Source organism: Taeniopygia guttata, chromosome 3 (assembly GCF_048771995.1).
Source record: "Taeniopygia guttata chromosome 3, bTaeGut7.mat, whole genome shotgun sequence".
Lineage (NCBI taxonomy): Eukaryota > Metazoa > Chordata > Aves > Passeriformes > Estrildidae > Taeniopygia > Taeniopygia guttata.
In genome coordinates this window covers 2,222,553-2,239,644 of record NC_133027.1, presented here as the reverse complement: position 1 = coordinate 2,239,644, position 17,092 = coordinate 2,222,553, and the positions used below count along the sequence as shown (strand labels likewise).

At 37.6% G+C, this 17,092-nt stretch overlaps 1 protein-coding gene across 1 annotated transcript in view; it reads right to left on the bottom strand.

Moving 5' to 3' along the window:
- FZD3 (frizzled class receptor 3) overlaps window positions 1-17,092 on the bottom strand; it is a 61,577-nt gene that overhangs the window by 12,050 nt on the left and 32,435 nt on the right. The window contains exons 3-4 of the mRNA XM_030269860.4: window positions 16,798-16,994; window positions 13,678-14,695 (exon numbers count right to left, since the gene is read on the bottom strand). Coding sequence (XP_030125720.4) covers window positions 13,678-14,695; window positions 16,798-16,994 — 1,215 coding nt within the window. The remainder of the gene's footprint in view (window positions 1-13,677; window positions 14,696-16,797; window positions 16,995-17,092) is intronic.

Genomic DNA, 17,092 nt, shown 5'->3' with positions numbered 1-17,092 from the left:
ACATGTATTTTATATATTTATATATAAATATAAATAAATTTTATATTTATCTAAATATATTATCTATATATTATTTATATTTATATTTTTATAAATTTATATATATATTTATATAATTTATATTTATATACATAATATTTATGTTTAATTTATATATATTTATATTATTTATATTTATATACATGATATAAATATTAAATTTATATATATTTATATTATTTATATTTATATATATAATATTGATATTTATATAAAGATAAATAATATTTATATGTATTATATATACGTATATATAAATCTAAAAAATTTTATATTTATCTATATATTATCTGTATATTATTTATATTTATATTAATTTATATATAAATTTATATTTATATTAATTTATTAATTTATTTATATATTTTATAATTTAATTTTTATATATATTTAATTATTTATATTTATATTTAACATCTGCCCACGGGGCCAGGTCTCCCCAAGCAGAACTTCTGGCCCAAAGGGAATTTAATTTTGAATTTTTATCAAGAATAAACCACCAGTTCTGGAGTTAAACCTCTCAGCTGCTCTCTGCATTAATTCCACCAAGATTTTACAATAAATCCCTCAACAGCAAAAAAACCAGGAGTTTGAGCCCAAAGGCACCTGGTTTGAAAAGCAGAAAAATAAGGCAAAAATTGGCTTAATCACCAAAATTTAAGACTTTTTGAAACGGAAAATTGGACCAAAATTGTCACTTTTGGAAAGTGAGAACTGGATTAAAATTGTGACTTTTGGAAAGTGAAAATTGGACCAAAATGGTCACTTTTGGAAACGGAAAATTGGACCAAAATTGTCACTTTCGGAATGGGAAAACTGGATCAAAATGGTCACTTTTGGAAAGTGAAAATTGGACTAAAATTGGCAGTTTTGGAAAGGGAAAATTGGACAAAAATTGTCACTTTTGGAAAGGGAAAATTGGACCAAAATTTTCACTTTTGGAAAGTGAAAATCAATATATTCCCTCCAGTATAAAATCAATATATTCCCTCCAATATAAAATAAATATATTCCCTCCAATATAAAATCAATATATTCCCTCAGTATAAAATCAATATATTCCCTCCAATATAAAATCAATATATTCCCTCAATATAAAATCAATATATTCCCTCCAGTATAAAATCAATATATTCCCTCCAATATAAAATCAATATATTCCCTCAGTATGAAATCAATATATTCCCTCCAATATAAAATCAATATATTCCCTCAGTATAAAATCAATATATTCCCTCAGTATATAATCAATATATTCCCTCAGTATAAAATCAATATATTCCCTCAAATATAAAAATCAATATATTCCCTCAGATATAAAATAAATATATTCCCGCAGTATAAAAACAATATATTCCCTCCAGTATAAAATAAATATATTCTCTCCAATATTAGATAAATATATTCCCTCAAATATAAAAATCAATATATTCCCTCAGTATAAAATCAATATATCCCCTCAGCATAAAATCAATATATTCCCTCCAATATTAGATAAATATATTCACTCAGTATAAAATCAATATATTCCCTCAGTATAAAATAAATATATTCCCTCCAATACAAAATTCCCTCAGTATAAAATCAATATATTCCCTCCGATATAAAATCAATATATTCCCTCCAATATAAAATCAATATATTCCCTCAGTATAAAATCAATATATTCCCTCAATATAAAATCAATATATTCCCTCAGTATAAAATCAATATATTCCCTCAGTATAAAATCAATATATTCCCTCAATATAAAATCAATATATTCCCTCAGTATAAAATCAATATATTCCCTCAGTAAAAAAATCAATATATTCCCTCCAATATAAAATCAATATATTCCCTCAGTATAAAATCAATATATTCCCTCAGTATAAAATCAATATATTCCCTCAGTATAAAATCAATATATTCCCTCAGTATAAAATCAATATATTCCCTGCAGTATAAAATCAATATATTCCCTCAATATAAAATCAATATATTCCTCAATATAAAATCAATATATTCCCTCCAATATTGAAATAATTCCAAAATGGAATAATTGAACTAAAATTATGAGTGTGTAATTTAAATATAAGTGTGAAATATCACACAGTAGAAAAGGTAAAAGTTTTAAAATATGTATAAAAAATGTATAAAAAACAAGATTAAAGTTTAAAAACAAAACTAGTCCTTCTGCTTCAGAATTTAAAGGATTTGGGATTTGGGATTTGCAGGATTTGGGATTTGCAGGATTTGGGATTTGCAGGATTTGGGATTTGGGATTCGGGATTTGGGATTTGCAGGATTTGGGATTTGGGATTTGCAGGATTTGGGATTTGCAGGATTTGGGATTTGGGATTTGCAGGATTTGGGATTTGGGAGATACAAGATTTGGGATTTGGGATTTGCAGGATTTGGGATTTGGGATTTGGGATTTGGGAGATGTGGGATTTGGGATTTGCAGGATTTGGGATTTGGGATTTGGGATTTGGGATTTGCAGGATTTGGGATTTGCAGGATTTGGGATTTGCAGGATTTGGGATTTGCAGGATTTGGGATTTGGGAGATACAAGATTTGGGATTTGGGATTTGCAGGATTTGGGATTTGGGATTTGGGAGATGTGGGATTTGGGATTTGCAGGATTTGGGATTTGGGATTTGGGATTTGGGATTTGCAGGATTTGGGATTTGGGATTTGCAGGATTTGGGATTTGCAGGATTTGGGATTTGGGATTTGGGAGATGCAGGATTTGGGATCTGGGATTTGGAGGATTTGAGATTTGCAGGATTTGGGATTTGGGATTTGCAGGATTTGGGATTTGGGATTTGCAGGATTTGGGATTTGGGATTTGGGATTTGCAGGATTTGGGATTTGGGATTTGGGATTTGCGGGATTTGGGATTTGGGAGATGTGGGATTTGGGATTTGCAGGATTTGGGATTTGCAGGATTTGGGATTTGGGATTTGGGATTTGCAGGATTTGGGATTTGCAGGATTTGGGATTTGGGATTTGGGATTTGCAGGATTTGGGATTTACAGGATTTGGGATTTGGGATTTGCGGGATTTGGGATTTGGGAGATGTGGGATTTGGGATTTGGGAGATGCAGGATTTGGGATTTGGGATTTGCAGGATTTGGGATTTGGGAGATGCAGGATTTGGGATTTGGGATTTGCGGGATTTGGGATTTGGGATTTGGGATTTGCAGGATTTGGGATTTGGGATTTGGGATTTGCAGGATTTGGGATTTGGGATTTGCAGGATTTGGGATTTGGGATTTGGGAGATGCAGGATTTGGGATTTGGGATTTGCAGGATTTGCAGGATTTGGGATTTGGGATTTGCAGGATTTGGGATTTGGGATTTGCAGGATTTGGGATTTGGGATTTGCAGGATTTAGGATTTGGGATTTGGGATTTGGGATTTGCAGGATTTGGGATTTGGGATTTGCAGGATTTGGGATTTGGGATTGGGGATTTGCGGGATTTGGGATTTGGGAGATGTGGGATTTGGGATTTGCAGGATTTGGGATTTGGGATTTGCAGGATTTGGGATTTGGGGGATTTGGATTTGGGATTTGCAGGATTTGGGATTTGGGATTTGGGATTTGGGATTTGCGGGATTTGGGATTTGGGAGATGCGGGATTTGGGATTTGGGATTTTTGGGATTTGGGATTTGGGATTTGCAGGATTTGGGATTTGGGAGACGCGGGATTTGGGATTTGGGATTTTTGGGATTTGAAGGATTTGGGATTTGGGATTTGGGATTTGCAGGATTTGGGATTTGGGATTTGCCGGATTTGGGATTTGCAGGATTTGGGATTTGGGATTTGCAGGATTTCGGATTTGCAGGATTTGGGATTTGCAGGATTTGGGATTTGGGAGATGCAGGATTTGGGATTTGGGATTTGCAGGATTTGGGATTTGGGTTTTGGGATTTGGGATTTGCAGGATTTGGGATTTGGGATTTGGGATTTGCAGGGTTTGGGTTTTGGGATTTGGGATTTGCAGGATTTGGGATTTGGGATTTGGGAGATGTGGGATTTGCAGGATTTGGGATTTGGGATTTGCAGGATTTGGGATTTGGGATTTGCAGGATTTGGGATTTGCAGGATTTGGGATTTGCAGGATTTGGGATTTGGGATTTGGGATTTGCAGGATTTGGGATTTGGGAGATGCAGGATTTGGGATTTGGGATTTGCAGGATTTGGAATTTGGGATTTGCAGGATTTGGAATTTGGGATTTGCAGGATTTGGGATTTGGGATTTGCAGGATTTGGGATTTGGGATTTGGGATTTGCGGGATTTGGGATTTGGGATTTGCAGGATTTGGGATTTGGGAGATGCGGGATTTGGGATTTGCAGGATTTGGGAGATGTGGGATTTGGGATTTGCAGGATTTGGGATTTGCAGGATTTGGGATTTGGGATTTGCGGGATTTGGATTTGGGATTTGCAGGATTTGGGATTTGGGATTTGGGAGATGCAGGATTTGGGATTTGGGATTTGGGATTTGCGGGATTTGCGGGATTTGGGATTTGGGATTTTTGGGATTTGGGATTTGGGATTTGCGGGATTTGGGATTTGGGAGATGCGGGATTTGGGATTTGGGATTTTTGGGATTTGAAGGATTTGGGATTTGGGATTTGGGATTTGCAGGATTTGGGAGATGCAGGATTTGGGATTTGCAGGATTTGGGATTTGCAGGATTTGGGATTTGGGATTTGCAGGATTTGGGATTTGCAGGATTTGGGATTTGCAGGATTTGGGATTTGCAGGATTTGGGATTTGGGATTTGGGATTTGCAGGATTTGGGATTTGGGATTTGCAGGATTTGGGATTTGGGATTTGCAGGATTTGGGATTTGGGAGATGCAGGATTTGGGATTTGGGATTTGCAGGATTTGGGATTTGGGATTTGCAGGATTTGGGATTTGGGAGATGCAGGATTTGGGATTTGCAGGATTTGGGATTTGGGAGATGCAGGATTTGGGATTTGGGATTTGCAGGATTTGGGATTTGGGAGATGTGGGAACCCGAGAATCCTCGTGGAATTTGGGAATCCTCCGGGAATTTGGGAATCCTCAGGGAATTTGGGAATCCTCAGTAAATCCGAGAATCCTCAGGGAATTTGAGGATTTGCCACTATAAAATAAATAATAATTATTAAAATATAATTTAAAAGTATTTGAAAAATTATTTGGTGTCAGGGTTATTCCATCAACTGAGACATTCTGCACTGATATATATTCAAATGTAATAACAAAGTTATTAATGACTTATTTCTAATTAAATAAATACTGCACTGATATCTATTCAAATATAATAACAAGAGTTATTAATGACCTATATCTAATTAAAATAAGGGTTAATAATGACCTATTTCTAATTAAAATAAATACTGCACTGATATATATTCAAATATAATAACAAGGGTTATTAATGACCTATTTCTAATTAAAATAAGGGTTATTAATGAATTATTTCTATTTAAAATAAATGCTGCACTGATATATATTCAAATATAATAACAGGGGTTATTAATGACTAATTTCTAATTAAAATAAATGCTACACTGATATATATTCAAATATAATAACAAGGGTTATTAATGACCTATTTCTAATTAAAATAAGGGTTATTAATGAATTATTTCTATTTAAAATAAATGCTGCACTGATATATATTCAAATATAATAACAGGGGTTATTAATGACTAATTTCTAATTAAAATAAATGCTACACTGATATATATTCAAATATAATAACAAGGGTTATTAATGACCTATTTCTAATTAAAATAAATACTGCACTGATATATACTCAAATATAATAACAAGGGTTATTAATGACCTATTTCTAATTAAAAAATAAATTCTGCACTGATATATATTCAAATATAATAACAAGGGTTATTAATGACTTATTTCTAATTAAAAGAAATGCTGCACTGATATATATTCAAATATAATAATAAGGATCATTAATGACTTATTTCTAATTAGAAGAAATGCTGCACTGATATATATTTAAATATAATAACAAGAGTTATTAATGACCTATTTCTAATCAAAATAAGGGTTATTAATGACCTATTTCTAATTAAAATAAATTCTGCACTGATATATATTCAAATATAATAACAAGGGTTATTAATGACCTATTTCTAATTAAAATAAGGGTTATTAATGACCTATTTCTAATTAAAGAAATACTGCACTGATATATATTCAAATATAATAACAAGGGTTATTAATGACCTATTTCTAATTAAAATAAGGGTTATTAATGACTTATTTCTAATTAAAAGAAATTCTGCACTGATATATATTCAAATATAATAACAAGGGTTATTAATGACCTATTTCTAATTAAGGGTTATTAATGACCTATTTCTAATTAAAATAAATACTGCACTGACATATATTCAAATATAATAACAAGGGTTATTAATGACCTATTTCTAATTAAAAGAAATGCTGCACTGATATATACTCAAATATAATAACAAGGGTTATTAATGACCTATTTCTAATTAAAATAAGGGTTATTAATGACCTATTTCTAATTAAAATAAATTCTGCACTGTTTTGTTTGGGTTTTATTTATTTTTTCCTTTAAGATGAAATAATTCCATCCAACTCCTCGGGGCAGATTTAAGCAAATCCATGACCTCTCCTGAGAGGATTTTAATTTTTAATTTTAATTTTAAACAATTAATAAGGAAAAAGAAGAGGAAAATTCCAGATTTACAGAGATCCTGAAATTAATTTATTCCTTTTCACATAAAAGGTGCTGAGAATTTCCTGATAAAGCAAATTTGAGAGAAAAATTTCCTGACAAAGCTGAGAGAAAAAACACGGTGGGAACATCAGCCAGGAGTGGAGAAAATGGGGAAAAATGGGGAAAAAATAGAGAAAAATTGAATTTTTCTCCACAAAAATGGAGAAATTATATTGTGACTAAAGGAGCACTGTAAAGCCACGGGATTTGCACATCAAAAATTAATTTTTGCCAGATTTTCTTGGTATTTATTTTATTTCAGCCTAATTTCACCTCATAAAATGGAGAAAATTGGAGGGAAAATGGAAAAAAATGGGGAAAAAATTGAATTTTTCTCTACAAAAATGGAGAAATTCCATTGTGACTTGAGCAGAATGGCAAAGCCACGGGGTTTGCACATCAAAAATTAATTTTTGCCAGCTTTTCTTGGTATTTATTTTGTTTTAGCACAAATTGATCCCTAAAAAATGGAGAAAATGGGGGGAAAATGGAAAAAAATAGAGAAAAAATGGAATTTTTGTCCATAAAAATGTAGAAATTCCATTGACTTGAGCAGAACTGCAAAGCCACGGGGTTTGAAAATCAAAAATTAATTTTTGCCAGTTTTTCTTGGTGTTTCTCTTGTTTTAGCACAAATTGATCCCTAAAAAATGGAGAAAATTGGGGGGAAAATGGAAAAAATAGAGAAAAAATTGAATTTTTGTCCACAAAAATGGAGAAATTCCATTGACTTGAGCAGAACTGCAAAGCCACAGGGTTTGCACATCAAAAATTAATTATTGCCAGCTTTTCTTGGTATTTATTTTCTTTCAGCCTAAATTCACCTCATAAAGTGGAGAAAATTGGGGGGAAAAATGGAAAAAATGGGAAAAAAATTGAATTTTTCTCCACAAAAATGGAGAAATTATATTTTGACTAAAGGAGCACTGCAAAGCCACAGGGTCTGAGTGTCAAGAATTAATTCTTGCCAGATTTTCTTGGTATTTATTTTGTTTTAGCACAAATTGATCCCTAAAAAATGGAGAAAATTGGGAGGAAAATGGAAAAAATAGAGAAAAAATGGAATTTTTGTCCACAAAAATGTAGAAATTCCATTGACTTGAGCAGAACTGTAAAGCCACAGGGTTTGCACATCAAAAATTAATTTTTGGCAGCTTTTCTTGGTATTTATTTTATTTCAGCCTAATTTCACCTCATAAAATGGAGAAAATTGGGGGGAAAATGGAAAAAATGGGGGAAAAAATTGAATTTTTGTCCACAAAAATGGAAAAATTATATTTTGACTAAAGGAGCACTGCAAAGCCACGGGGTTTGCATATCAAAAATTAATTGTTGTCAGATTTTCTTGGTATTTATTTTGTTTTAGCACAATTTGATCACTAAAAAATGGAGAAAATTGGAGGGAAAATGGAAAAAAATTGAGAAAAAATGGAATTTTTGCCCACAAAAATGGAGAAATTCTATTGTGACTAAAGGAGCACTGCAAAGCCACAGGATTTGCACATCAAAAATTAATTTTTGCCAGATTTTCTTGGTGATTCTTTTGTTTTAGCACAATTTGATCCCTAAAAAATGGAGAAAATTGGAGGAAAAAATGGGGGGAAAATAAAGAAAAAATGGAATTTTTATCCATAAAAATGTAGAAATTCCATTGTGACTGCAAAGCCACAGAGTCTGTATGTCAATAATTAATTCTTGCCAGCTTTTCTTGGTGTTTCTTTTCTTTCAGCCCAATTTCACCTCATAAAATGGAGAAAATGGGAGGAAAAATGGAAAAAATGGGGAAAAAATGGAATTTTTGTCCATAAAAATGTAGAAATTCCATTGTGACTCGAGCAGAACTGCAAAGCCACAGGGTTTGCACATCAAAAATTAATTATTGGCAGCTTTTCTTGGTATTTATTTTCTTTCAGCCTAATTTCACCTCATAAAATGGAGAAAATGGGAGGGAAAATGGAAAAAATGGGGAAAAAAATTGAATTTTTGTCCACAAAAATGGAGAAATTCCATTGACTTGAGCAGAACTGCAAAGCCACAGGGTTTGCACATCAAAAATTAATTTTTGCCAGATTTTCTTAGTGATTCTTTTGTTTTAGCACAATTTGATCCCTAAAAAATGGAGAAAATGGGGGGAAAATGGAAAAAAATTGGGAAAAAATTGAATTTTTGTCCATAAAAATGTAGAAATTCTATTGTGACTAAAGGAGCACTGCAAAGCCACGGGGTTTGTATGTCAAGAATTAATTCCTGCCAGCTTTTTTTGGTGATTCTTTTGTTTTAGCACAAATTGATCCCTAAAAAATGGAGAAAATGGGAGGAAAAATGGAAAAAAATAGAGAAAAAATTGAATTTTTCTCCACAAAAATGGAGAAATTCCATTGTGACTAAAGGAGCACTGCAAAGCCACAGGGTTTGCACATCAAAAATTAATTTTTGCCAGCTTTTCTTGGTATTTATTTTCTTTCAGCCTAATTTCACCTCATAAAATGGAGAAAATTGGGGAAAAATGGAAAAAAATGGGGAAAAATTTGAATTTTTGTCCACAAAAATGGAGAAATTATATTTTGACTAAAGGATCACTGCAAAGCCACGGGGTTTGCACATCAAAAATTAATTTTTGCCAGATTTTCTTGGTGATTCTTTTGTTTCAACCCAATTTCACCTCTGAAGAGTGGAGAAAATGGAAAAAATGGGGAAAAAATATAGAAAAAAAGGTATTTTTGTTCATAAAAATGTAGAAATTCTGTTGTTACTCGAGCAGATCTGCAAAGCCACGGGGTTTGCACATCAAAAATTAATTTTTGCCAGCTTTTCTTGGTATTTATTTTCTTTCAATCCAATTTCACCCCTGAAGAGTGGAGAAAATGGAAAAAATGGGGAAAAAATAGAGAAAAAAATGAATTTTTGTCCACAAAAATGTAGAAATTCCATTGTTACTCGAGCAGAACGGCAAAGCCACAGGGTTTGCACATCAAAAATTAATTTTTGCCAGATTTTCCTGGTATTTCTTTTGTTTTAGCACAATTTGATCCCTAAAAAATGGAGAAAATGGGGGGAAAATGGAAAAAATGGGGAAAAAATTGAATTTTTGCCCACAAAAATGGAGAAATTATATTGTGACTAAAGGAGCACTGCAAAGCCACAGGGTTTGCACATCAAAAATTAATTTTTGCCAGCTTTTCTTGGTGTTTCTTTTCTTTCAGCCAAATTTCACCTCATAAAATGGAGAAAATTGGAGGGAAAATGGAAAAAAATGGGGAAAAAAATGGAATTTTTGTCCATAAAAATGTAGAAATTCCATTGACTCGAGCAGCACTGCAAAGCCACAGGGTTTGAACATCAAAAATTAATTTTTGCCAGTTTTTCTTGGTATTTATTTTATTTCAGCCTAATTTCACCTCATAAAATGGAGAAAATTGGGGGGAAAATGGAAAAATGGGAGAAAAATGGAAAAAATGGGGGAAAAATGGAAAAAAATGGGGGAAAATTGGGAAAAAAGGGGAAAAATTGAATTTTTGTCCACAAAAATGGAGAAATTGCAAATCCACGGGGTCTGTGTGTCAAGGCGGTATTAATTAATTAATATTAATAATATTAAAACCCGTTGGTACAATGTTGTCAGACAATGCATGTGGGAAAAAAAATGGGGAAATAAATGGGAAATCCTGGATTTTCTTTGGGAAAATTGGGAAAAAATTGGGGTTTTGATCTCAAATCCTGAATTTTCTTTGGGAAAATTGGGGGGAAATGGATTTTTCCTTTCTTTGGGAAAAAATGGGGTTTTCCCTCTCAAATAATGGATTTTCTTTAGGAAAACCAGGAAAAAATGGGATTTTTGTTCTCAGGTCCTAAATTTTCTTTGGGAAAATAGGGGGAAAAATGGGGTTTTTCCTTTCTTTGGGAAAATTGGAATCCCAGTGGGTGAATTCCCACAAAAAGGCACCTTGTGGCTTCCTCCACTTGGGAATATTCCGAATTTTGGGAATATTTCTGATTTCAGGCATCCAAATAATCCCAGTTAATGGATTATAGCTGACCAAATTTTCCACTTGGGAATATGTTGATTTTTGGGAATATTTCTGATTTCAGGCACCCAGATAATCCCAATTTCTGGTTTTCACCTGAGCAAACTCTCTGCTTGGGAATATTTCCAATTTTGGGAATATTTCTGATTTCAGGCATCCAAATAATCCCAGTTTCTGAATTATAACTGACCAAATTTTCCACTTGGGAATATTTCCAATTTTGGGAATATTTCTGATTTCAGGCACTCAGATAATCCCAGTTCCCGGTTTTTATCTGACCAAACTCTCTGCATGGGAATATCTCAATTTTGGGAATATTTCTGATTTCAAGCAGCCAAATAATCCCAGTTTCTGGTTTTTATCTGACCAAACTCTCTGCTTGGGAATATCTCAATTTTTGGGAATATTTCTGATTTCAGGCATCCAAACAATCCCAGTTTCTAGATTATAGCTGACCAAATTTTCCACTTGGGAATATGTTGATTTTTGGGAATATTTCTGATTTCCGGCACCCAGCCAATCCCAGTTCCTGGTTTTTATCTGACCAAACTCTCTGCTTGGGAATAACTATTTTTGGGAATATTTTCTGATTTCAGGCACCCAGATAATCCCAGTTCCCGGTTTTTATCTGACCAAATTTTCCACTTGGGAATATGTTGATTTTTGGGAATATTTCTGATTTCAGGAACTCAGATAATCCCAGTTCCTGGTTTTTATCTGACCAAACTCTGCACTTGGGAATATTCCGAATTTTGGGAATATTTCTGATTTATCTGACCAAACTCTGCACTTGGGAATATTTCCAATTTTGGGAATATTTCTGATTTCAAGCAGCCAAATAAACACAGTTAATGGTTTTTATCTGACCAAACTCTCTGCATGGGAATATCTCAATTTTGGGGAATATTTCTGATTTCAGGCATCCAAATAATCCCAGTTTCTGGATTATACCTGACCAAACTCTCTGCTTCCTCAGTTTCCAGGTTTAAAAAATATTTTTTTTTCTCAACATTTTGCCTCCTCAAAACCCTCCTTAAATTTCAATAGTTTAAATATTTCAATTCTGATATTCCAATAAAAATTTTGATTTTTTCTGGCGGGTGTTGGAAATTAAATCAATGGAAAGCCACGTGTCCATTCCTCCTTTTTTTTCTTTTTTTCTCTCTGTTTTTAAGCATCAGACAGTTTGAGCAGATTAAAAACTGCAGTTTTTAATCAATCCACACCCACTGCCACAGATTTCCTGCCATAAAAATAATCCCACATTGGATGGGAGGGAAAAGTCCCACCCTAATAAAGGAGAAAAAAAACCCCAACAAAACAGAAAGGGTTAAAAGGTAATAAAAGGATTAATATTAAGCCTAAACCAAACCTTTAAGTGATATTTTATTTCATTAAAATGTGAAGTTTGGTGACTCGGTGTTTTAACTGCTTTGGAGCCAAAATGTTAATTTTTAAATATCTGTAAAATAGAGGTTTGCTGTAAAACCCTCTGGAAATAAAATTCCCTTAAAATAATTTGCAGAAAATATCTAAGGAACTGCCATTTTGGCCCAAAAGCAGGCAATTAATCCCTAAAATACTTTATTTTCAACAGCATCTGAATAAACCAGTGCAGAGTTTGATCTTAAGGCTCTTAGAGGCTTTTAAATTAAACTCAATTAAACACAGCAGATAAATCTCATTTCTTGAAAAAAAAAATCCTCAAAGCTGACCAGCTGCAAGCTCTGGTTGTGTTCAGAAGAAATTCGGATTTTTTAGATGTTTCCAGCACAAAATGAGCACAAACCCTCTGGGCCATCAAAGAAACCACCACAGACGAACGAGGATTACAAAGAGCAGCCTGAGGAAAATGAGTTTAAATGCTAAAATTCCTCCCCAGCACAACTTCCAACAGCCAGAACTAACCTCATCGAGCCCTGGCCTTGAGGTTGGTTTAAAATTAAGATTTTTACGTCTTGTGGAGGTGCCACAGAGCCCAGAAACTCCAGGGAAAATCACCGGGAAGGGAAGGGAAGGAAAGGAAAATGGGAAAGGAAAATGGGAAAGGAAAAAGGGAAAGGAAAAAGGGAAAGGAAAATGGGAAGGGAAAGGAAAATGGGAAAGGAAAATGGGAAAGGAAAATGGGAAAGGAAAATGGGAAAGGAAAATGGGAAGGGAAAGGAAAATGGGAAAGGAAAATGGGAAAGGAAAATGGGAAGGGAAAGGAAAATGGGAAAGGAAAATGGGAAAGGAAAATGGGAAAGGAAAATGGGAAAGGAAAATGGGAAAGGGAAGGGAAGGGAAGGGAAGGGAAGGGAAGGGAAGGGAAGGGAAGGGAAGGGAAGGGAAGGGAAGGGAAGGGAAGGGAAGGGAAGGGAAGGGAAGGGAAGGGAAGGGAAGGGAAGGGAAGGGAAGGGAAGGGAAGGGAAGGGAAGGGAAGGGAAGGGAAGGGAAGGGAAGGGAAGGGAAGGGAAGGGAAGGGAAGGGAAGGGAAGGGAAGGGAAGGGAAGGGAAGGGAAGGGAAGGGAAGGGAAGGGAAGGGAAGGGAAGGGAAGGGAAGGGAAGGGAAGGGAAGGGAAGGAAAGGAAAGGAAAGGAAAGGAAAGGAAAGGAAAGGAAAGGAAAGGAAAGGAAAGGAAAGGAAAGGAAAGGAAAGGAAAGGAAAGGAAAGGAAAGGAAAGGAAAGGAAAGGAAAGGAAAGGAAAGGAAAGGAAAGGAAAGGAAAGGAAAGGAAAGGAAAGGAAAGGAAAGGAAAGGAAAGGAAAGGAAAGGAAAGGAAAGGAAAGGAAAGGAAAGGAAAGGAAAGGAAAGGAATGGAAAGGAAAGGAATGGAATGGAATGGGAAGGGAAGGTGGCTGTGGGGCCGCTCACCTGGAAGGGACAGGGGATGTGGTACTCCCGGCAGCGCTCCTGGATCCAGGTGGTCTCCCACACGCCCCGGTACGCCTGCTCGTAGAAGTAGCAGCCGATGACCACCAGCAGCGGCACGAGGTAGAGCACGCTGAAGACGCCGATGCGGATCATGAACTTCACCAGCTTGTCCTGGTTCTCCTTCTCCAGCGGGATCTCGATGCGGACGCGGTTGAGGGAGATGATTCCGGCCAGCAGCAGGGACACCCCCACCACCACGTAGAGGCACAGGGGCGCCAGCACGAAGTAGCGCAGCGCGTCCACGTCGTAGAGGCCGACGAAGCAGACGCCGCTGATGTTGTCGCCCTCGATCTTGTTCATGGCCAGCAGCGCCACGGTCAGCGTGCCGGGGATGCCCCAGGCGCCGGCGTGGAAGAGCAGCGCCTTCTTCTCGATGGCCTCGCTGCCCCACTTGGGCACGGCGGCCAGGAACCAGGTGATGGTGAGGATGACCCACCAGACGCTGCCGGCCATGGTGAAGAAGTAGAGCACCATGAAGAGCATGGTGCAGGCCTTGTTGTGGGAGCCCTGGGTCACCGTGGCGGCTTTGTACTGCGCGGGGCTGGAGGCGTTGCAGGCCACCCGGTCCTCCAGCAGGAAGCCGATGAAGAAGATGAGGGACACCATCATGTAGCAGACGGCGTAGAAGATGATGGGCCTCTCCGGGTAGCGGAAGCGCGTGACGTCGATGAGGAAGGTCAGGAAGGTGAACAAGGTGGCCGAGAGGCAGACGATGGAGATGACGCCGATGAAGTAGCGGGCGAAGGACAGCTCCTCCCGGCGGAAGTACATGTTGGGGCAGGGCGGGGAGCAGTCCCGCACCCTCAGGAAGGAGTAGCCCAGCTCTGGGTCAATTTTCAGCTCCCGAGGACACCAAAAGCCGTAATCCCTCTGCACGGCCATCGGGGCCTCCTCCGTGGGCTCGCCGGCCACGTTGAGGTCAACCAGGCGAGGGTAGGGCTCGTCGCAGTCTGGGAACCTGCAGGGAAAACACTCACAGTTTACAGGGACTGGGAACCCCATTGCACACAGAATTCACAGATCAGACCTTAAAGATCATCGAGTCCAACCCGTGCCCGGCACCTCAACTCAGCCATGGCACCCAGTGCCACATCCAGGCTTTGTTAAACACACCCAGGCTTTGCTAAACACATCCAGGGTTTGCTAAACACATCCAGGGTTTGTTAAACACATCCAGGGTTTACTAAACACACCCAGGGTTTGCTAAACACATCCAGGGTTTGCTAACCCCACCACCTCCCTGGGCAGCGACTCCGGAATTTTATCACTCTTTCTGTGAAAAGCTTTCCGGAATTTTATCACTCTTTCTGTGAAAAGCTTTCCGGAATTTTATCACTCTTTCTGTGAAAAACTTTTTCCCAATATCCAATATTTCCCATGATGCAGACTGAGGCTGTGCTGTGGATTGTCTGGGCAGCAATTCCAGAATTTTATCACTCTTTCTGTGAAAAACTTTTTCCCAATTTCCAGCATTTCCCGTGAGGCAGACTGAGGCTGTGCTGTGGATTGTCTGGGCAGCAATTCCAGAACTTTATCACTCTTTCTGTGAAAACTTTTTCCCAATATCCAATATTTCCCGTGAGGCAGACTGAGGCTGTGCTGTGGATTGTCTGGGCAGCAATTCCAGAATTTTATCACTCTTTCTGTGAAAACTTTTTCCCAATATCCAATATTTCCCGTGATGCAGACTGAGGCTGTGCTGTGGTTCTGTCAGTTCCTGGAGAAAGCCCAACCCCAGCTGAGCACAGCCAATTTCAGGAGCTGTGGGGAGCGCTGAGGTCGCCCCTGAGTCTCCTTTTCTCCAGGCTGAGCACCCCCAGATCCCTCAGGGGCTCCTCACAGGGTTTGTGTGTTCCCAGCCCCTCTCCAGCCTCGTTGTTCCCTCTCCTTCCCAAAGTGAGCTGGGCACAGCTCTGGGTGTGCCCTCAGCAGTGCCCACATCATTCCTGACACAAAAATCAGCATTTCTAAGTGTGACTTCAGGCAAAACAACCGGAGCAAAACCAGACAATCCAAAAAAAAATGGGGAATCCATCAAATTCTGCAGTGTTAATCACAAACTCATCCCGCAGCGCAATGTCAAAACTGTAAAATAAGTTTAAAAATCAAACAGGTGAGGGGCCAATTTGAGCTTTAAGAATGAAGGTAAGGATGTAAAATCCATCCCAGGAAATCTGTGAATTCCAGCCCAGGGCAGCAGGATTTTAAAAACATTTTAAAGCCTTTCCTAAACAACTGAACTCGCTGCCATCGGACAGGGCAGTGAGGCGGTGACACCAAAATTCCAACTGGCACTGCCTCCAGTTTTCTTAAATGGAATTATGAGGAAGATATTTGTGGAGTTGACACCGGTTTTCATAAATGGAATTATGATGAAGATATTTGTGGAGTTGACACCGGTTTTCATAAAAGGAATTATGAGGAAGATATTTGTGGAGTTGACACCGGTTTTCATAAATGGAATTATGATGAAGATATTTGTGGAGTTGACACCGGTTTTCATAAATGGAATTATGATGAAGACATTTGTGTAAATAAAGCTCTGACTGGAGGCTGAGGAATTCTAGAGTTTCCAAGGAGAGATTGATTCCAGTAACCTAGAAACATCTTCTGACTCATTTAACTAAAATAATTCTAATTGTTTTTCATTCTCTCCAATCCAGCTGTAAATTATTTCTTCCTGTTACTGTTGGAGTCACTTAAAAAAACAATAAAGCACGAAGACACTGCTTTTAATTTCGTGCATGTTCTGCCTCAAACAGCTTGGAACACCATTGGACCGTTTTCCTATGAATTTATTTGTGCCATGTGAAGCTGACCGCAGCTGTTTGCAGCTCAGCACGGGGGACAAGCAAACAGCTTTGAGCTTTCACCCTCATCAAACGCAGCCAATTTGCAGCTGATCTCTTGGGCAGAAAGAGGAACTCGCTTCCCACAGCTCAGGAAAAAGTTGGTGGTGACTGGGAAGGAAAACGCGGCCGCGCGCGACGGAAAACGTTTAAAAATGGGAGTGGAAGTTTATGCTGGAAGGAAATACAAAAATGAAATGGGTTTCCTGACCTGGTGCACTCCATGTCCTCGGGCCAGGCCACCCCGAACATCTCCATGAGCTTGGAGCACTCGCTGTGGGCGCGCTGGCAGAGGCGGCGGCAGGGCAGCGCCACGCGCCCGTACTCCATGCACACCGGCGCGTACAGCGCGCACAGGAACGGGCGGAAATCCCGGGAGCACTCCAGGTTCACCATCGGGTGGAAGGGCTGCCAAGGGAAAAAAAAAACAACCCAAAAAAATGAGGATTCAGTAGCTGCAAGCAGCTCTTTGGTTGGAATGTTTCGCTTTTTATCGCATCGCGACT